This window comes from Magallana gigas, chromosome 4, assembly GCF_963853765.1.
Source record: "Magallana gigas chromosome 4, xbMagGiga1.1, whole genome shotgun sequence".
NCBI lineage: Eukaryota > Metazoa > Mollusca > Bivalvia > Ostreida > Ostreidae > Magallana > Magallana gigas.
The window spans coordinates 29,401,813-29,418,329 of NC_088856.1; the positions used below are offsets into that span (position 1 = coordinate 29,401,813).

Sequence of the window (16,517 nt, forward strand, 5' to 3'; positions counted from 1 at the left end):
TATATCTTTGGTTTTATCTAAAATTATTATTCTGCCATACAAATTCTGATTGTGCAAAAACTGCTTATAATACAAACTTTTTAAGTATAACATGTTGCAGATGAGACTTCATATATACCAGTTCAAGAAGGTATAATCAATTGCAAATGTTCAAGTGATTGAATTTCGTTCGAGACTGTAGCACCATTCCGATTGAGTAAACTCAATTGTTTAGAGTCGATGGTTCCTACAAACGTGCTAACTTTCTTGCACCTTTTCTTGTAATTATCGTCCTTATCCTTTCCTTGTCTAAATCAAAGAGCATATCGTAAATCAATCATGTGTCATTATATAAATAGTGCCTGTTTGGGAGGGTAACAGTTGAAATTGACACCCCGAGAAAACCATTGTCAACCGACGCGAAGCGGAGGTTGACAATGGTTTTCTAGGGATGTCAATTTCAACAGTTATCCTCCCAAACAGGCACTATTTATTTTGTTATACTGAATGTCTTAATTTTTAAGAAAATTTTACTGCTTTTATATAGGAATAACGTGAATTCTACAGCGAACCGTACGCGCATAACTTTCGCGCATGTAACATTTTTTAATGTTACCCGTTGCTAAGTGCGTTGCTAACGCTGACGGTAATAGAAAATATTATTAACTGCGTCTTAACCAATCAGATTTCAGTATTTAACATGAAAGTATAACAACATAATATAGAACCTTGTTGTTACAATAAAGGTCTTATAAACATTTGTTCAGTATGTTAATACATACCGAACAAGTGTTTTATAAGACAATAATTTGTCACAGCTTGAATATCTAGTTAAGATATTTGATTTTCTTTACATTGCCTTTATAATACTCGCACACAAACAGATTGTCATTATTGCCCACACATAAACCATAAGGATACTCCAGACCACAGTTATCAATGTAACGGAGAAACTGTCCATTATGATCCAGAATGTGGATACAATGGTTCTCAGTGTCTGCTGTTAGTACGCGACTCTGACTGTCTGTTGAGATACCACAAGGTTTAAATGCTTCCTTCTTTGTAACTGAGGGATGACCGGTGTATCTCCATCTGAGTCTCCCGCCTTGATTAACCACCACTACAGCACCAGCCCCATAGTCAGCTACACAGATGTCATGGTTTCTGTTCTCAGTTATGTTTTTGATCTTGGTATTCCCGGAGTACAGAGGTTTACCTTCATCATCAAACTGAATTGTTTGTTTCTCAGTGGATCCCGAGTAACGGACAACTTTGGATTGAGTTAAATTATCACTGCACATGGTAACTAGCAAATATTCAGAAAAGGTAACAAACACCTTACACGGCCCCCATCCATGCAATCTGATCAACTCTTCTGTCTTTCCATTCCTCACTTTAATCACTGTCCCTGCTATCCGATTGGAGTACAAAAGATCCCCTTCACTGTCTACAAATATATCATTGGGCCATTTTCCTGATATTGTCTGGATTCTCTGGAAGAGTGATCCATCAACGCTGAGGCATTTGATTTCATTGGTATCTCCACATGTCCATATTCTATCTTCTTTGTGACAGCAAACAATGCGTAGTGTTTTATACCCAGTCTGTATAGAGGAAATTAGCTCTGGTTCATCCAGTAGTTCTTTTCCAGAGGAACTTAGTTGGTTTTGTGACAATACATCCTCTTCAGTAGCGGTAGATAATGGAGTGACCTGTTCAAACAAATTATACAGCTTCTCACGATCTATTGGTTTTGGTATGAATGTTGGCAGTGATACCTGAATCTTGGGTGGTGGCTTGCTAAACTCTCTGATTTTAGAGCGGTATTCAATTGTTGGAGATACTTCGTTGGAATATTTCATTTCCTTTAAGGCCTGTAGTGTTTGTTTTATGAGAGACTGTTTTTGTTTAATTTCATCTAAATGCTTGTGTAAAATATCTCTATGTTTTATTTTAATCTCGCTGATTTCAGTTTTCATTTTGTTGATGATGGCGTCGATTTCTCTGTGCCATTGCTCTCCTTGTTTGGACATTGTTGTTGTTAGTTTCTCATATCCTCCATCTAGGTTTGCAAGCTGATTTTCCAAGTCACGTGCAATTTCCTCATATGTAGGGAATATAAGGATTTCTAAGTCTTTTGTATCTTTTCCCATAATTTCTTTCTTTATTTTGTAAACTTCTGAAACTTCCAGGAATGTATGCCCTTTGTGCTGCTTAGATGCAGTGCAAGAAGAACAAAGAAATATTTCATCGCAATCTGCGCATTGAAATTTACAATTTTTCTGTTGATGTTTTTCACATTTCGGATAAATCAGGGTTGATCTTCGTTCCTGAAAAGGGACTATTTTATGGTTATCATATCCATCTGAGATGTGTTTGCCTATACATGGTATGCACAGGTTGGCATGACAAAAGTCGCAGTAGCTGTGTACTATGGCGGTCTCACAAAGGTCACATCGGGGCACATCCTGGGCACTGTTCTGATGATCCATTATAGTGTTTCTACAAATGAATATAAACAAATGTATTAAATCTGTTTGGTTATTCTTATAGATAGAAGTATGCACTAAAGTCATCTCGATACATCGTTCAGATTTTTTAAATCATTGACTGGAAGTGGTTGGGTGCGATGAATAATAAAATGTGTCCACTGAGAAATAACCGTATAGAAAGTAAAGCGCTGATACTAAAATCATCCCCTTCACATGAAAATTTAAGTTTCATTCTACTGATTCCCCTCTACGGGTTGACGTCGATCTGGAGGCGATTGCAAATTAAAACAACGAACGTGGGGAAAAACACAGAAAAAAGGAAAAATTCCTTATAGATCACTCTTCTTTATCTTTTTTTATCTCTCCTTTAATGCCTCTATTAAATGCACTTTTTCAGTAACTAAAAATAAAAATCTCATGATTGATAAGTTTGTCGTTTGGGGCCTTATAGTATTATACATTGATAATTTTTTGCATTTTCCACCTAACTATTGACGTGAGGGTGCATATTATACATGTATTTGTACTTAAATTCGAAACCCGAAACATTAATGTGAATCAATTCCACCACAATTATATTGAAAACATCTTAAGTTAAGTCTTTTTGATTTTATCTCTCTACGCTACGTTCACTCATATGCATTACTGACATGCACACTGACCTGTAAATCTATCTTGTAGGTCGGGTCTTTGGAGAAATCGGGGTCCTCTTCCTCCTCCTTATCAACATCATACCCTGAAGTAAAGCATTTTAAACAGCTGATAAAATATCCTTTCCATCATAGAAAAATGAACAAATATTTCAAATTAACATCTTTATCCATGTTTTCTTCAAATGAAATCTCCGATTTCCATTGCTTTAGTGGAAAAGGAAGAGTTTTGATCAATCACACAAGCAAATCCACTTACTGGTTTTACTTGATATATTTCCGTACCAGTCAGCTGCAAACCCTTCAAGTAAGAGTGTGTGTATATATATATATATATATATATATATATATATATATATATATATATATATATTATTGAAGTTAACGTAAATGTATATATATATAGCTCATGTACGTTAAGTATTTATTATTTTGTGATAAGTTCAAAAGTCACGAAGTTTACGGCAACACGTTGTAGTTTCATTGTAATTACTTTAATCTTGTGGGAGAAATCAACCGACAAAAATAGAAAATATTATTGCAAGATAGATATTGTTTATCTTCAGCAATTGATTGATAAGATATTTTTTATGTCAAAATATTTATAGGGTTTAAAGAGCCCGTCTAGTTTTTCCCCTAAATTATGAAGAATTCAAAGTAGATTATTCGTCGTTATTGTTGGCTAACAGTACGTACCTCAGAATAGACATTACATCCATTTAGTAATTTCTGCTTTTTTTTCTTAGGAAAACCGATTGAAACTTAATTATAGCTCTATAGAACCTGACGGGGGCGAAATCTACACGATCCAGTATTAAAAAGTTTATCGATCGATCGACTCTACAGCAACCTAAAAAAACCACGGACTGCACGAAATAAAGTCAGACTCGAAGTTCTAAAAATAAAAGCGTTGACTATTCATTCTATCTAACATTAATAATTTAGTTGTTTTAAATTACTTTTATTATTATTTATTTGATTATTTATTTTAAATATATAAATAACATTAAAATGCTTTATTCGATTATTCCTAATTAGAAAGGTATAATTATGTGGCGTAAAAATCCGTATACATATGTTATGCATTTTAATGCAATGATCGCTATCAGTTCATAACCGCATGAAACACCAAAGAAATGCTTTTATTAATATTGTTTAAATCATGATATGTGGACAAGAACATAGGATAATAATTCTATTAAGTGATGAATGATCAGCCACTGATTTCGACTCGTCAAAAGTTATATTGCCCAATGTTGTTGTTATGAAGACTTAATAAAAGTAATGAATGACTAGTACTTGATCATTATGTGTTCTCATCCTTATTTAAAGATGATGTTTGGTCAAATAATGGTACTAAATTGATTCAGATACAGATTCATGTTCATGTTCAATTTCAACACGTCAACAAACATTATACATATATTACATGGCATCGAGGGCGACATACCAGAATATTTGCCCCGAGGTGGCAGGAAAGCCCTGGAGTGTTATGTCGCCCGATGCCGAAGGCAGAGGGCGACATAACACTCCAGGGCTTTCCTGTCACCGAGGGACAAATATTCTGGTATTGTCGCCCGAGAAGACATGTAATATATGTTATATAACATTTTTAAACAAATCAAAGTCGGGTAATGAACATATTTATTTAATTCACAAGGCAGAGGCAAATATTTTTAAAACACTCACGCTTGAGTTTATCACTTTTGTCGTATTTGCCGAATTTTTTTCATCAATTAAACTATCGAGTTCATCTGAATTTAGATGAACAAACCGCAGATTTGGCCTGACATGTTTAAAGTTCGCGGATCTGTTTACGTTTGCTTAGCAACTGGCTCGTTGAATTTCGAACCCGACGTAATTAATATGCAGAATTCTTGCACGCGATGGTGATATTACAGTTTCGGGAGGGCAATATAACTATTTCCTGTGAAATATAACTGTTTCCGGGAGGGCAATATAACTGTTTCCGGTGTGATTCAGCAATTTTCGGGGCATAGTAATAAAATTATCTCATTTGTGACATAACGAGAAAACTTATTCAAAAATGGTATATAATAAAGTCATCTAAAATGATTGACAAATGGAATGTTATAAAACAAGTCATGAATATTTTGTAACATAATATGGTATTTTTAAGACCAAATGACAGCAAAATTGTACTTCAACAAGTTTTTCTACTGTTTGTTGTATTTTAGAGAACTTTCGTGTTTTGAGCTGCTACAGTAAATTAATCTATAAATGGATACACTGGATGGCTAATAGATTCTGGCTTGCGTATTAATGTCATCGGCAAAACGGACAAGTCGGTAAGGATAGTTATTCATCATGTGTATATTGTAGCTGGCTAACTTATCGTGTTGAGATTAGCATGTTGATTTTGTTTGATATGTCCAAAAGCGTTTGCAATTTTATGTTTGCAATAAATTTCGAGTTTTTTGTTTGGACGGGTCAACTTACTAATTTTTTTTACCCAAGACTGAAGATTTGACTGTGGAGTCGGCTAAATTAGAGGCTCTAGATAGTAAGTTTATTATTAATGAATCGTCTTCCGTGATTCTTTATAACATAAAAACGAACAATCCAATGAAAGGATTCTTAAAATTATCAAAACAATATGATTCAACAAAACATCTCCTACGATCTTCACAACACAACACATTTCACGTTTTAACCCCGATACAGGTTTATATATAAAATTCGTGGCATTTTTTTTTATAATAATAAAAATGTGCAGCACCATGCATTGTCCGGTAACTGATAAAGTGCTGGCATGAAATTTGGAAATTTAACACATGTAGAATACTTGTGTGTTATAATTGTAGGATAACAATAAGTCCTGTTTTAGAGTTAAAGGCAGGGAATCAAAGCCTATCCCACTTTAGGATGAAAATAATGCCTTACTTTGGCAACATAATACGAAAATTGAATGCTCTACCATTGTGCACCATAAAACTCTATTGCAGAAGGCCTCTCCCATCTCTTTTGCATTACCCTCATTTATGATTCAATTATCCACTGGGGCCTAATTTAACCATTACACTTCTCCAATCAAAAGTTTACCCACAGTTCATACCCATTGTCTGCACAAAAATACAATAACAATGCATGTGCAAAAGGACAAAAGCACGCGCATTTCCCACGATGCCGTCTGTTTGTAAACGTTGCCCCCTGACCAAAGTCACCCACCACTCCTTACAGGAACTGACCAGAATCACCGAGTTAACATGTTACCAAAGTCAGGACATCTGTTCATATCCCTTTCAACTAGGTATTTACATCTTCTTTATCTTTGTGTATCATTTTCCTAGCTATAAGATACATGGTCCGATGAAATACTGACATTGTCTTCGTTCGTGTCGTGTATTGTGCATCTTCGCTAGCCAAGGGTTTTCGGTCCACTTTGCTCCCCATAAACCCTTTACCGGATTTCATTACAAAAACTCGGTGATGTGGTGGCGCTATCTAGCGAGCAACTTGAGTTGCGCCCCTTGCATATTTACATTTTAATCGAATTAAACAACGGGTTTTAAATACACTACGGCATTAATACAACTTGAAAACATGTTGACTACCGAATATCGGAACATAATTAACGATGCTATTAAATACGAATTAAGTTATAACCATGGGAAAGCACGGAATGTTTTATTCATAGTGTTTTGTAATGATCTGTACCGGGAGTGAAAAAGTCGCCGTTTTATATGAAAGCTTTCATGCCATAAAACCAGGTATCGTTGTCGTGAATAATGCCAACCAAACAAATAAAATAAAACAGAGCTCATTGAACCTTTAAAAGCAATAACCATAAGCAGGAACGAATATACTAACAGGATAGGCAACTTCTACATTCGCCATGTTTACTGCCCATGCATTCACGCGAGCCTTGACAAGTTTGCAGAACTATGTATAATCCCAGTAAAATATATAGGTTTTTAAAACGATCTGGTTAGACCATCGTTGGGGAGGCACCGTACTCGAGAACTTGTGCCTAAAATTGTTAAAAGCACCGAATGTTTTTCCAAAGATAACACATGTGTTTTCTTTTAAAGTTTTTATTTTCAAGCACTGCGATTGGATCAGTTACTCCCAGCTGCAGCCAATCATAAAACGGAGCTTGTCACCGAGTTTTCGTAATGAAATCCGCCAAGGGTTTATGGGGAGCAAAGTGGACCGAAAACCCTTGGCTGGCGAAGATGTGTATTGTGAAGAACGCTGTGTCATTTACGCTGTAGTGATGGCGGAATGTTCCATGTTTATAACATATGGCGCTGATCGTCAGACCTGCAGAAACTACTTGGGTATTCCTTTCATTGCTAGTTTGAATTTAAAGCAACAAATGTCCTTGGTTGTTACAAACTGTGGTAGATTTGTTTATTGCATAGTATATTGCTGAAAAAAGGTCAACAACAAAGTGTTCTCTCTTTATATAATGTAGCGGATGTATATATGATTAAATTAATATGTTTTACGATGCTACCGTTCTGACGAGCGCAGCAAGAATAACACACCTTGCATCATTGTCAACTTATAGTTTTATTTAGGTATCAACGAACGTCAAAGAATTTTTGAGAGAGTATTGCTATTCAAGAAGTATGCCAAAGGCACTAATTTTAATGGTTATGATACATACAGCGCAACCCCCTACAGAGAGAGAGAGAGAGAGAGAGAGAGAGAGAGAGAGAGAGAGAGAGAGATAGAGAGAGAGAGAGAGGTGTTCCTGTTTGTTGGTGTGTAATTTCCCACTTTTAAATTTGATGGTCTGACTATATGCAATATCTACATAATTTTTTTAACTGTTTATTTTATTCCTTTTTATTTAGTTCAAAATGTCCTGTTGTTTATTTCCTCCCTACTCATATACAGTACTTACCTGCCTACTGTACATGCATGCACAATTAGCTTAAAAATGGATCGATATGACAGTAAAGTATGGCTCTTGCTAGTATATATACATACAGTATCTATATATACATACAGTATCTATATTAAAAAAAATTAAAAACAAATCATATGTCAATGAGGTAGGTATCGCAGTCTATACTGAAAAAGCCAGTACACTCATTACAGATGTTTGATCCACCTCTAAATTTATCGCGGGAAATATAGCGCGAGTGCACTGTGACGTCATCCATGACTTTGTTCGTCTTTGTTTTCGTTTCTCGACTCAATACGGAGGTATGGAAGCATGTAACAAATCTGTTGAGTCTCGCCAAAGCATATGCGGTATTCAAAACGTGTCTTCAAACTTTAAGTCACAGAAAATTACGAGTTAAAAGTCGGCCATTTTTGGCATAGCACCACGGGTGAAAACATTAGAGAGCATTTTGGGACGTAGACAAAAAAAAAATGTTTGATGAACTGTAGGTTTAGTTTGTTCTTTTTCCTGCGCACACTGGTTCTTAGAGCTCGCTTTGCTCGCTATATATTATTTAAATGACGATTTCAATATTTTATGATACCAATATCAAATAAACAAGGGATAAACAACCCACGCTTAAATTCTATTGCCAACAACAAGAGATTAAGCTCAAGGTTGGCCCAGACTTGCGTGAGGGACCGTCCCGTAATACTTACAATAAAATATGTTTAGTAATAAATACATATACATGTATAATTATGTAGAACAACGCAATCGGAATATTAAGCAAATATGCAGCAGAACAAGCTTCTGGTTCAAGTTTAAATGATATTGATTCCTAACAATTAAATTACATTGTAACATAAAGTCCATTTTACAGCAAACTAAAGGATTAAATTAACTGTACTATCATTTTTATTATATCCCATTCGCAAAGTTACATTCTTATATTCCTTTAATGATATATAGCCACCACATCTATACTGATGTCATGTTGTAAATTTTGAATTAACTGAGTGTAAATACAAAATTTACAACGTGACATGTTATAATTTTGTATAATTTACATCCAGCCAGAAAATTCAAAATTAACCACATTACACTGATATTGTCGAATAGGTGCGCTTGGGAAAAGCTGTTTTATTTTAACATAATACAATTTATCAAACTTTTTCACATTTCATATGTTTATTCATGATGATTAATATTCACGACTGTCACATTTATTTATGTAGCAGGAACATATCAATGCATAGATGAAGTGCGACAAAGAAAGATAACTCGTATTCTTGAATTGTCCATGCCGATCTATGGTACCGAAGTTGACGGTTTACAAAAACGTTTGATGCATTTTATTATGTGATACATGTAATATCAAAGATCCAGATTTCAACCATTTGCTGAAGTTGGAGAAATAGATGAAACTGTTATAGAATGAGAATTGTGAGAAAAACAAAGAACGACGGATTTAAGTTAAAATTTTTGAATCATTATCGGCAAGTAATGAAAACTAAACCCATGAAAACTTGTTGCAATTGATGGAAGTCAAAAACCTTCTTTTAACATTGTTCTACCGTCGTCATTGTCACTTCCACTGATGATCTCAAACTAAATGATACTGGTAATTTGACTTTTAAACATATGATCTAACAAATGATTACAGTTAAAGATCTCAGTCTTTTCATACCAGGCATGTGGCATCGGGAAGGGGGGGGGACTAGCTCCCCCTCACTTTTTTCTCGCAGCAGATTCTTTTTTCAATAACATATAGAAAATTAAATTGTCATGGAGTTGCCCCCTCTACTCTTAAGAAGATCTGAAAAATCGAAGTGAAAATTAAGAAATTAAAATTAATAGGCATAAGCCCTCCCCCTCCCCACCCCCGTGGACTAATATTTTGATGATTTCTAAGTTTCTTGTGTTTTGGGGTTTTTTTTGGCATATTTTTTATGTTTCGATAATTCCCCTATACTGTTTATTGCATTAAAGAACGTTATATTCGTAAAAATAATCTAACAGATAAAAACATTAAAAAGGGTAAACACTCATTGTAATTGTGAAATTTTAAGTAAATATTTTAAAATAATCATTACATTACTTTAAGATGAAAAAGAAATAAACTGTGATATAAACGTGAATACTTTGATAGTCTGATAAAAGATAAAATGAGTAAACTAATGAAAGAAACACCCCATAGTTATATCTGCTTAAAAGCTCAATATCACTCTTCATAATCACAAACATTGGTGTCCATCTATTTAGTATTTGATTTCCTTTACGATGCCTTTGTATAACTCACACACAAACAGATTGTCATTATTGTCCACACATAAACCAGTAGGATACTCCAGATCACAGTTATCAATGTAACGGAGAAACTGTCCATTCTGATCCAGAATGTGGATGCAATGGCTGTAATATTCTGCTGTCAGGATACGACTCTGACTGTCTGTTGTGATACCCCAGGGTTTAAATACTTTGTTCTTGGCAACTGAGGGATGACCATTGTACCTCCATCTGAGTTCCCCGTCCTGATTAACCACCACTACTGCACCAACCGCCCAGTCAGCTACACAGATGTCATGGTTTCTGTTCTCTGCGATGTGTTTAGTATTACTATTCCCCGAGTACAGAGATTTACCTTTATCATCAAATTGAATTGTTTGTTTCTCTGTAGATCCCGAGTAACGGACAACTTTGGATTGAGATCTATCATCACTGTACAAGGTAACAAGGAGATCATCATTAGAGGTGACACACAACTGTTTGGGTCTCCATCCCTGAAATCTGATCAACTCTTCTGTCTGTCCATTATTCACCTTGTTCACTGTGTTTGTTGACACGTCTAAATACATTAGATTCCCATTGCTGTCTACAGCTAGATCTATAGGCCATTCTCCTGAGTTTGTCTTTATATTTTGGAGGAGTGAACCATTGATGTTGAAGCATTTGATATCATTGCTTTCTCCACTTGTCCATATCGTGTCCTTACCTAAAAATGTAACATTGCGTAGTCTTGTGTGCGCAGTCTGTACTGTGGCAACAAGCTCCGGTTCATCCAGTAGTTCTCTGACTGAAGTGTTTGGTTGATTTAATGGCGAAACTTCTTCAGTGGCAGTAGATAATGGGGTGATCTCCCCAACCAAAGTATTCAACTTGTTACGGTCTATCGGTTTTGGAATGAGTGTTGGCAGTTTAACCTGAACCTTGGGTGGAAGCTGTCTGTACTCTATGATCTTAGAGCTGTATTCAATAACTGGAGATACTTCAGTGGATTTCTCGAGTTCCCTTAAGGTCAGAAATGTCTCTTTTGTGAGAGTCTGTATCAGTTTGATTTCATCCAAGTGTTTCTGTAAAATATCTCTGTGCTTTACTTTTATCTCGCTGATTTCAGTTTTCATTCTGTTGATAACAATGTCGATTTCTCTGTGCCATTGCTTTCCTTGTTTGGATATTGTTTTTGTAATTTTCTCATATCCTCCATCCAGGTTGTCAAGCTGATTTTCCAAGTCACTCGCAATTTTTTCATACATAGGAGAAATACTGTTTTCTAATTCTTCTGTATCCTTCATAACAATTTCTTTTTGTGTCTTGTAAGCATGCGAAACTTCTACAAATGTATGGCCTATATGCTGTTCAGATGCAGTACAAGAAGAACAAATAAAACTGTTGGCACAATTCTTGCATAGCAGTTTGCATTTGTTGTGTTCATGAGTTCTACATTTCGGATAGATCAATGTAGATCTTCGTTCTAGGAAAGGCACAATTGCATGTTTTTGATATCCATCTGAGATATGTTCTCCTATACAGGGCTTGCAGAGGTTGACATGACAAACGTCACAGTAGCTTTGTACTATGGCGGTCTCACAAAGTTCACATCGGTGCAAATCGTGCGCACTAGAACGGGGATCCATAATTGTTCTACAAAATATATAAATATAAAAGACTTCAATTCTGTATAGACTATTAATTCTGATATATACAATGATAAAACAAAAAAGTAATATAATGTTATGTACCTGTATACTTTATGGCGTGTTAATAAATGCAGAATGTAACATGTTATTTGTGCGTACACAAAAAAAATGACATTTAACATCCGAAAGCGGTTAACCAGGTAGGTGGAATTTAAAAGAAAACGGGTTTAATGAACACTGGGAAATAAATTGATTGATATAAAAGAAGAAGAGGAGGGGAAATCACTTCTTATAATATCCAACTTCCCCAAAGCATCTGAAAATGGGAATGGAACTCTAATTGGCGAATACGTACAAACATGGATACGATAAAGGTAAATCGAAAGTAAAATTTTATATGTGATGTATGTTATGTTAAGCAAAATATCGAAAACTGCACATGTTTTTGTGTGGTAAATTTAAAAATAAAAATTTCCTACCGTATCCCTGTATCACATACTGGTATTTTCTATAAAATTCTTTCACGAATCTACGCCTTAAACATGGCGGATCCTATGCAGAATGCGGTCAGTTGACAGCACATTGAACAATTTAGAGTTACTTCCCGTTAGTCATACAAGCTGTATTTTTCGAGTGTGGGCTTCTGAAAAATATTGAAGAAAATAATGAATAATATAATGCTTCGGTTCACTTTGAACATATCATTAACAGCACATATATGTTTTCCTACTATTGTTTTCCTTATCACATTGGGGTCTTATGTAAAAGTCAGTTTAGAGTTGGCCTTTGATACTATTAAGGATGAAATTCTATATACATTATAGGGAAAACACCAAACGGACGCAAAGGAGATGAACAGACAGTAAACATGCAGATGCTGAAAAATGGTGATAGAAAAAACCCATACTTTAACTTGTTAGTCAGAATTCATTATATATCATTTTGGAAATATATTAATTAAAATGGACAATTTTATCAATTAAATAATGAAGAAGTAAAGATTTGGAGAGAAATGTTGCTTGCAATAAAATTTCCTATTATTCTCGGATGAGTTGTTATAAATGATTAATAGTATACAAATGAAATTTCAAACACTTTTTAATATAAAGAAAATGCAACACAGATTAGTTTTTTTTTTTTGGATCATATCAATCTATGTAAAATATGTTAAACAGCTAGTGGCGTCGAAAGCAAATTGAAAGTGTGGGCTACACTAATCATCAGAAATCTTGAAAAGCAAAAAAAGGTTACTCCCGAAATCATGAACTTCCTTATTCGTGGGGTGGGGCGTGGGTGGGGGTTGACTAAGTATTGATATAACTAAAATAAATAACAGAGATCTTAATTATCTACCCCAAAAAATATTCCCAAAATCATGAAATTCCTAATCCGTGTGTTGTTGGGGGGGGGGGGGTAGTACACCTTTAACTGTAATTTTGAATATCACTCATAATATTTCCTTATTTTCATTTCAACTTCTTACATTTTACCGAAAATGTGGGGGCGACAGCTGAAAAATAAGTTTGCTTTGAGAAAAGGTGGGGGGCTGGCCCTTCCCTATGTGTCTACCCCCCCGCTTCGTTTTCCAGTATTTCCCAAGAAATACTGGCAATTCCCATCGTCCTAGAAAATATGAGTATTACTTGGGTTTTTTTTTTCCCAATATGCTCCAGGGCCCATAAGAAACACCATTGTTACTATATAAATGTAAAGTGACAGCATTAATTTAAGTGCTTTTAATAATAAAATCAAATCCACCTCGTAAAATGAACTGGAAATTAAAAACATTTTTCTTTACTATTTTAAGTATGTATGAAGGAAGATGGCATTGCAGAAAAATAAGCAAAAAAGCATAACTGGTTATCGTTGATTTCTATTTTAATTACTGTAGTTAATTACGTCTTTTTTACTACATTTTTCAAAAAGATATTCATGTCTATTGAAATTACTACATAAAAATGGACAATTGGATCTGGTATTCAATAATTTTATAAGCTTATATGAGATCATCTCATCTAAGTTTTAAGATACATTAATCAGGTTTTTCAAACATACCATTCATAAGACCTATTTGGTATCATGGTGCAATGCATAATTATACAGTATGTCTGTGTTGATGGACCCGTCACCATTTCACAATGTCAAAACAAATACAGAAACAGTTTTTATACCCGCACTTTCTAAAGAAAGTTTGGGTATATTGTTGTTACTCTGTTCCGTCCGTCCGTCTGTCCGTCCGTCCGTCTGTCACGTTTTACTTTCTCAAACTGCTCTTACATCTTATAAACCAGCAAACTCAACTCTTGGAGTTTGATTTGGGGTATCATGTTGTTTTGTAAAAAGGTTTCAAAAATTCTCTGGTAGTCCTGGGGGTCAAATAATTGGTAAAAAATGACGTTTTTTCACAAAAAACCTTCTTCCTCGAACTCCTCCTACATTTTCAATAGTAGACAAATCATCTCTTGGAATATGTTTTATGGTATTCTATAGATGCGCAGTAAGGTTTTGGAATTTTCAATTTTGTCCTGGGGGTCAATTAATTGCTAAAAAATGACGTTTTTTTTTACAAAAAAACTGGTTTCAAAAACATCATTTTCTTTTTGCAGTAGCCAAATGATCTTCTAGAATATGATTGGGGGTGTCATATTGAAGTGTGATCAGGTTCCATAATTTTTTTTTTATTAAGGGGATCAAAGGGCAACAAAAAATGACGTTTTTTTTGCAAAAAAAGTATGGTTCCCAGAACTCCTCTTACAACTTTTGGGGTAGCTACGTCATCTCTTGGGATATAATTGGGGCTTTCCTATAGATGTGCAATAAGATTTTAAAAATCTAAATTTCATCCAGGGAGTCAAATAGTAGCAGAAAATTGACGTTTATCACTCAAAAAAAACCAATAGATCCCAGAATTCCTCTTATGATTTAATGGATTAAGACACATCATATCTTGGGATATGATAGGAACTGTTCTATAGATGTGCAGTAAGGTTTTAAAAATTTAAATTTCATCCAGGGAGTCAAAAAGTAGCAGAAAATTGACGTTTATCACTTCAAAAAAACATAGATCCTAGAACTCCTTTTATGATTTAATGGATAGACACATCATATCTTGGGATATGATAGGAACTGTTCCATAGATGTGCGTTACGGTTTTGAAAAATTAAATTTAACCCTGAGCCCATTTCCTACCGGTACATACATTTTGATGCCCTTTAAGGATCAAGAATATATATGGTTAAGGGGTAGGGATCTCAACCGTTTTCGAGATATTCGTGCACTTCCTGTTCAAGGGGGGTCATGACCACCCCTGGGGTCCATGACCTACATACCGTTTGATACCCCTTGACACAAGGAACAAGAATATATATGGTTTAAGGGTGGGGATCTCAACTGTTTTGAAGATATTAAGGGACTTGCTGTTTGAGTGGGTCAGGACCACCCACAGGGCCCATGACCTACATAACATTTGATGCCCCTTGACATCAGAAACATGAATATATATGGTTTAGGGGTCATGATTATAACAGTTTCTGAGATATATGGTAATTTCAAATTCCTGGGGGGTGGGGATGACCCCAGGGGTCAGATCTAATAAACCCTATATATTGCCAGTGACAGCCAATATATGATTATGAAAACCCTATATTATTATCTTTGTCCGTTTTCAAGTTACCATTTACAATAGAGTCTACGATTCTTCCTACAAGGTTCAATGTTAGACCCCACAAACTTTTGACCCCCCCCCACCCCACCCGTAAAGTGGTTGTCTAACCCAAAATGAGAAAAATCAAACCATGGTGCACAACTAGATATGCAGGCCTATCATATCCCAGAGTTTTGTACAATTCTGTTCAGCCATCTCTGAGAAACAAGTTCAGAGCGGGAAAGAAGAAAAAGAAGAAGAGGAATACATGTAATAAGAACCGTACAAATACAAAAAGTCTCCAAATTTCATTCGGGAGACTTAATAATAAAGGTTAAATAGAGATAGGATCATCAAACATCAATAATTTAAAGATAATTGACAATTTCTGATTCTATTAAGGGGTCAGGATGACCCGTTAGGGTCATGACTTACATGCCATAATGATCTGATGCGCCTGCATGACCTAAGGAGGAATAATATCTTTGGATTAAGGTGGGGATCTCAATGGTTTTTATGATATTTAATAATTTCAGGAAGAGCACTTGGGATCATGACCTACATACCATCTTAAATGCCTTGGACTAAGGAACAATAATATAATATGTACATGATATATGATATTCAATTTAAGAACCCAGATATAGATCAATCATCTGTTTTGTAATACTTCCTATGTATATATACATGTACATGTATTAGTTGGTGTTTTGTTCTATACTATTCATGTTCATGACTGTAGTATGGCTTAGTCTTATTTTAAATTACATTAAAAAATTGTCAAATATATGACTTGGAACCCCCACTCCCAAACAAACTATAAACTGTTTCGCCCCCCCCCCCCCCCCCCCCCCCCCCCCCCCCCCCCCCCCCTTGTCGAATGACCTTAGACTATTAAAATCAAAATATAATTTGGGTGTCTAAAAACTTTTATAAACTGGTAAAAAATGTTATTCTTAAAAAAAATTACATTAC

General features: G+C 35.1%; 2 protein-coding genes across 2 annotated transcripts in view; both read right to left on the reverse strand.

Moving 5' to 3' along the window:
- Window positions 1–474: 474 nt before the first annotated feature.
- Window positions 475–16,517, reverse strand: part of LOC117686515 (E3 ubiquitin-protein ligase TRIM71-like) — a 45,121-nt gene continuing 29,078 nt past the window's right edge. The window contains exon 4 of the mRNA XM_066081943.1: window positions 475–2,481. Coding sequence (XP_065938015.1) covers window positions 807–2,471 — 1,665 coding nt within the window. The 5' untranslated portion in view covers window positions 2,472–2,481 and the 3' untranslated portion in view covers window positions 475–806. The remainder of the gene's footprint in view (window positions 2,482–16,517) is intronic.
- LOC105340677 (uncharacterized) lies at window positions 9,320–12,542 on the reverse strand. Its single transcript, XM_066081947.1, has 2 exons — window positions 12,379–12,542; window positions 9,320–11,903 (listed from the first exon to the last, which is right to left on the reverse strand). Exon 2 carries the CDS (start codon window positions 11,894–11,896, stop codon window positions 10,241–10,243), a length of 1,656 nt encoding a protein of 551 aa, XP_065938019.1. The 5' UTR covers window positions 11,897–11,903; window positions 12,379–12,542; the 3' UTR covers window positions 9,320–10,240.

Bases quoted from the DNA above. Each gene is read 5' to 3' on its own strand.
- LOC105340677 (XM_066081947.1), bottom strand. From the start codon at position 11,896: ATGGATCCCCGTTCTAGTGCGCACGATTTGCACCGATGTGAACTTTGT.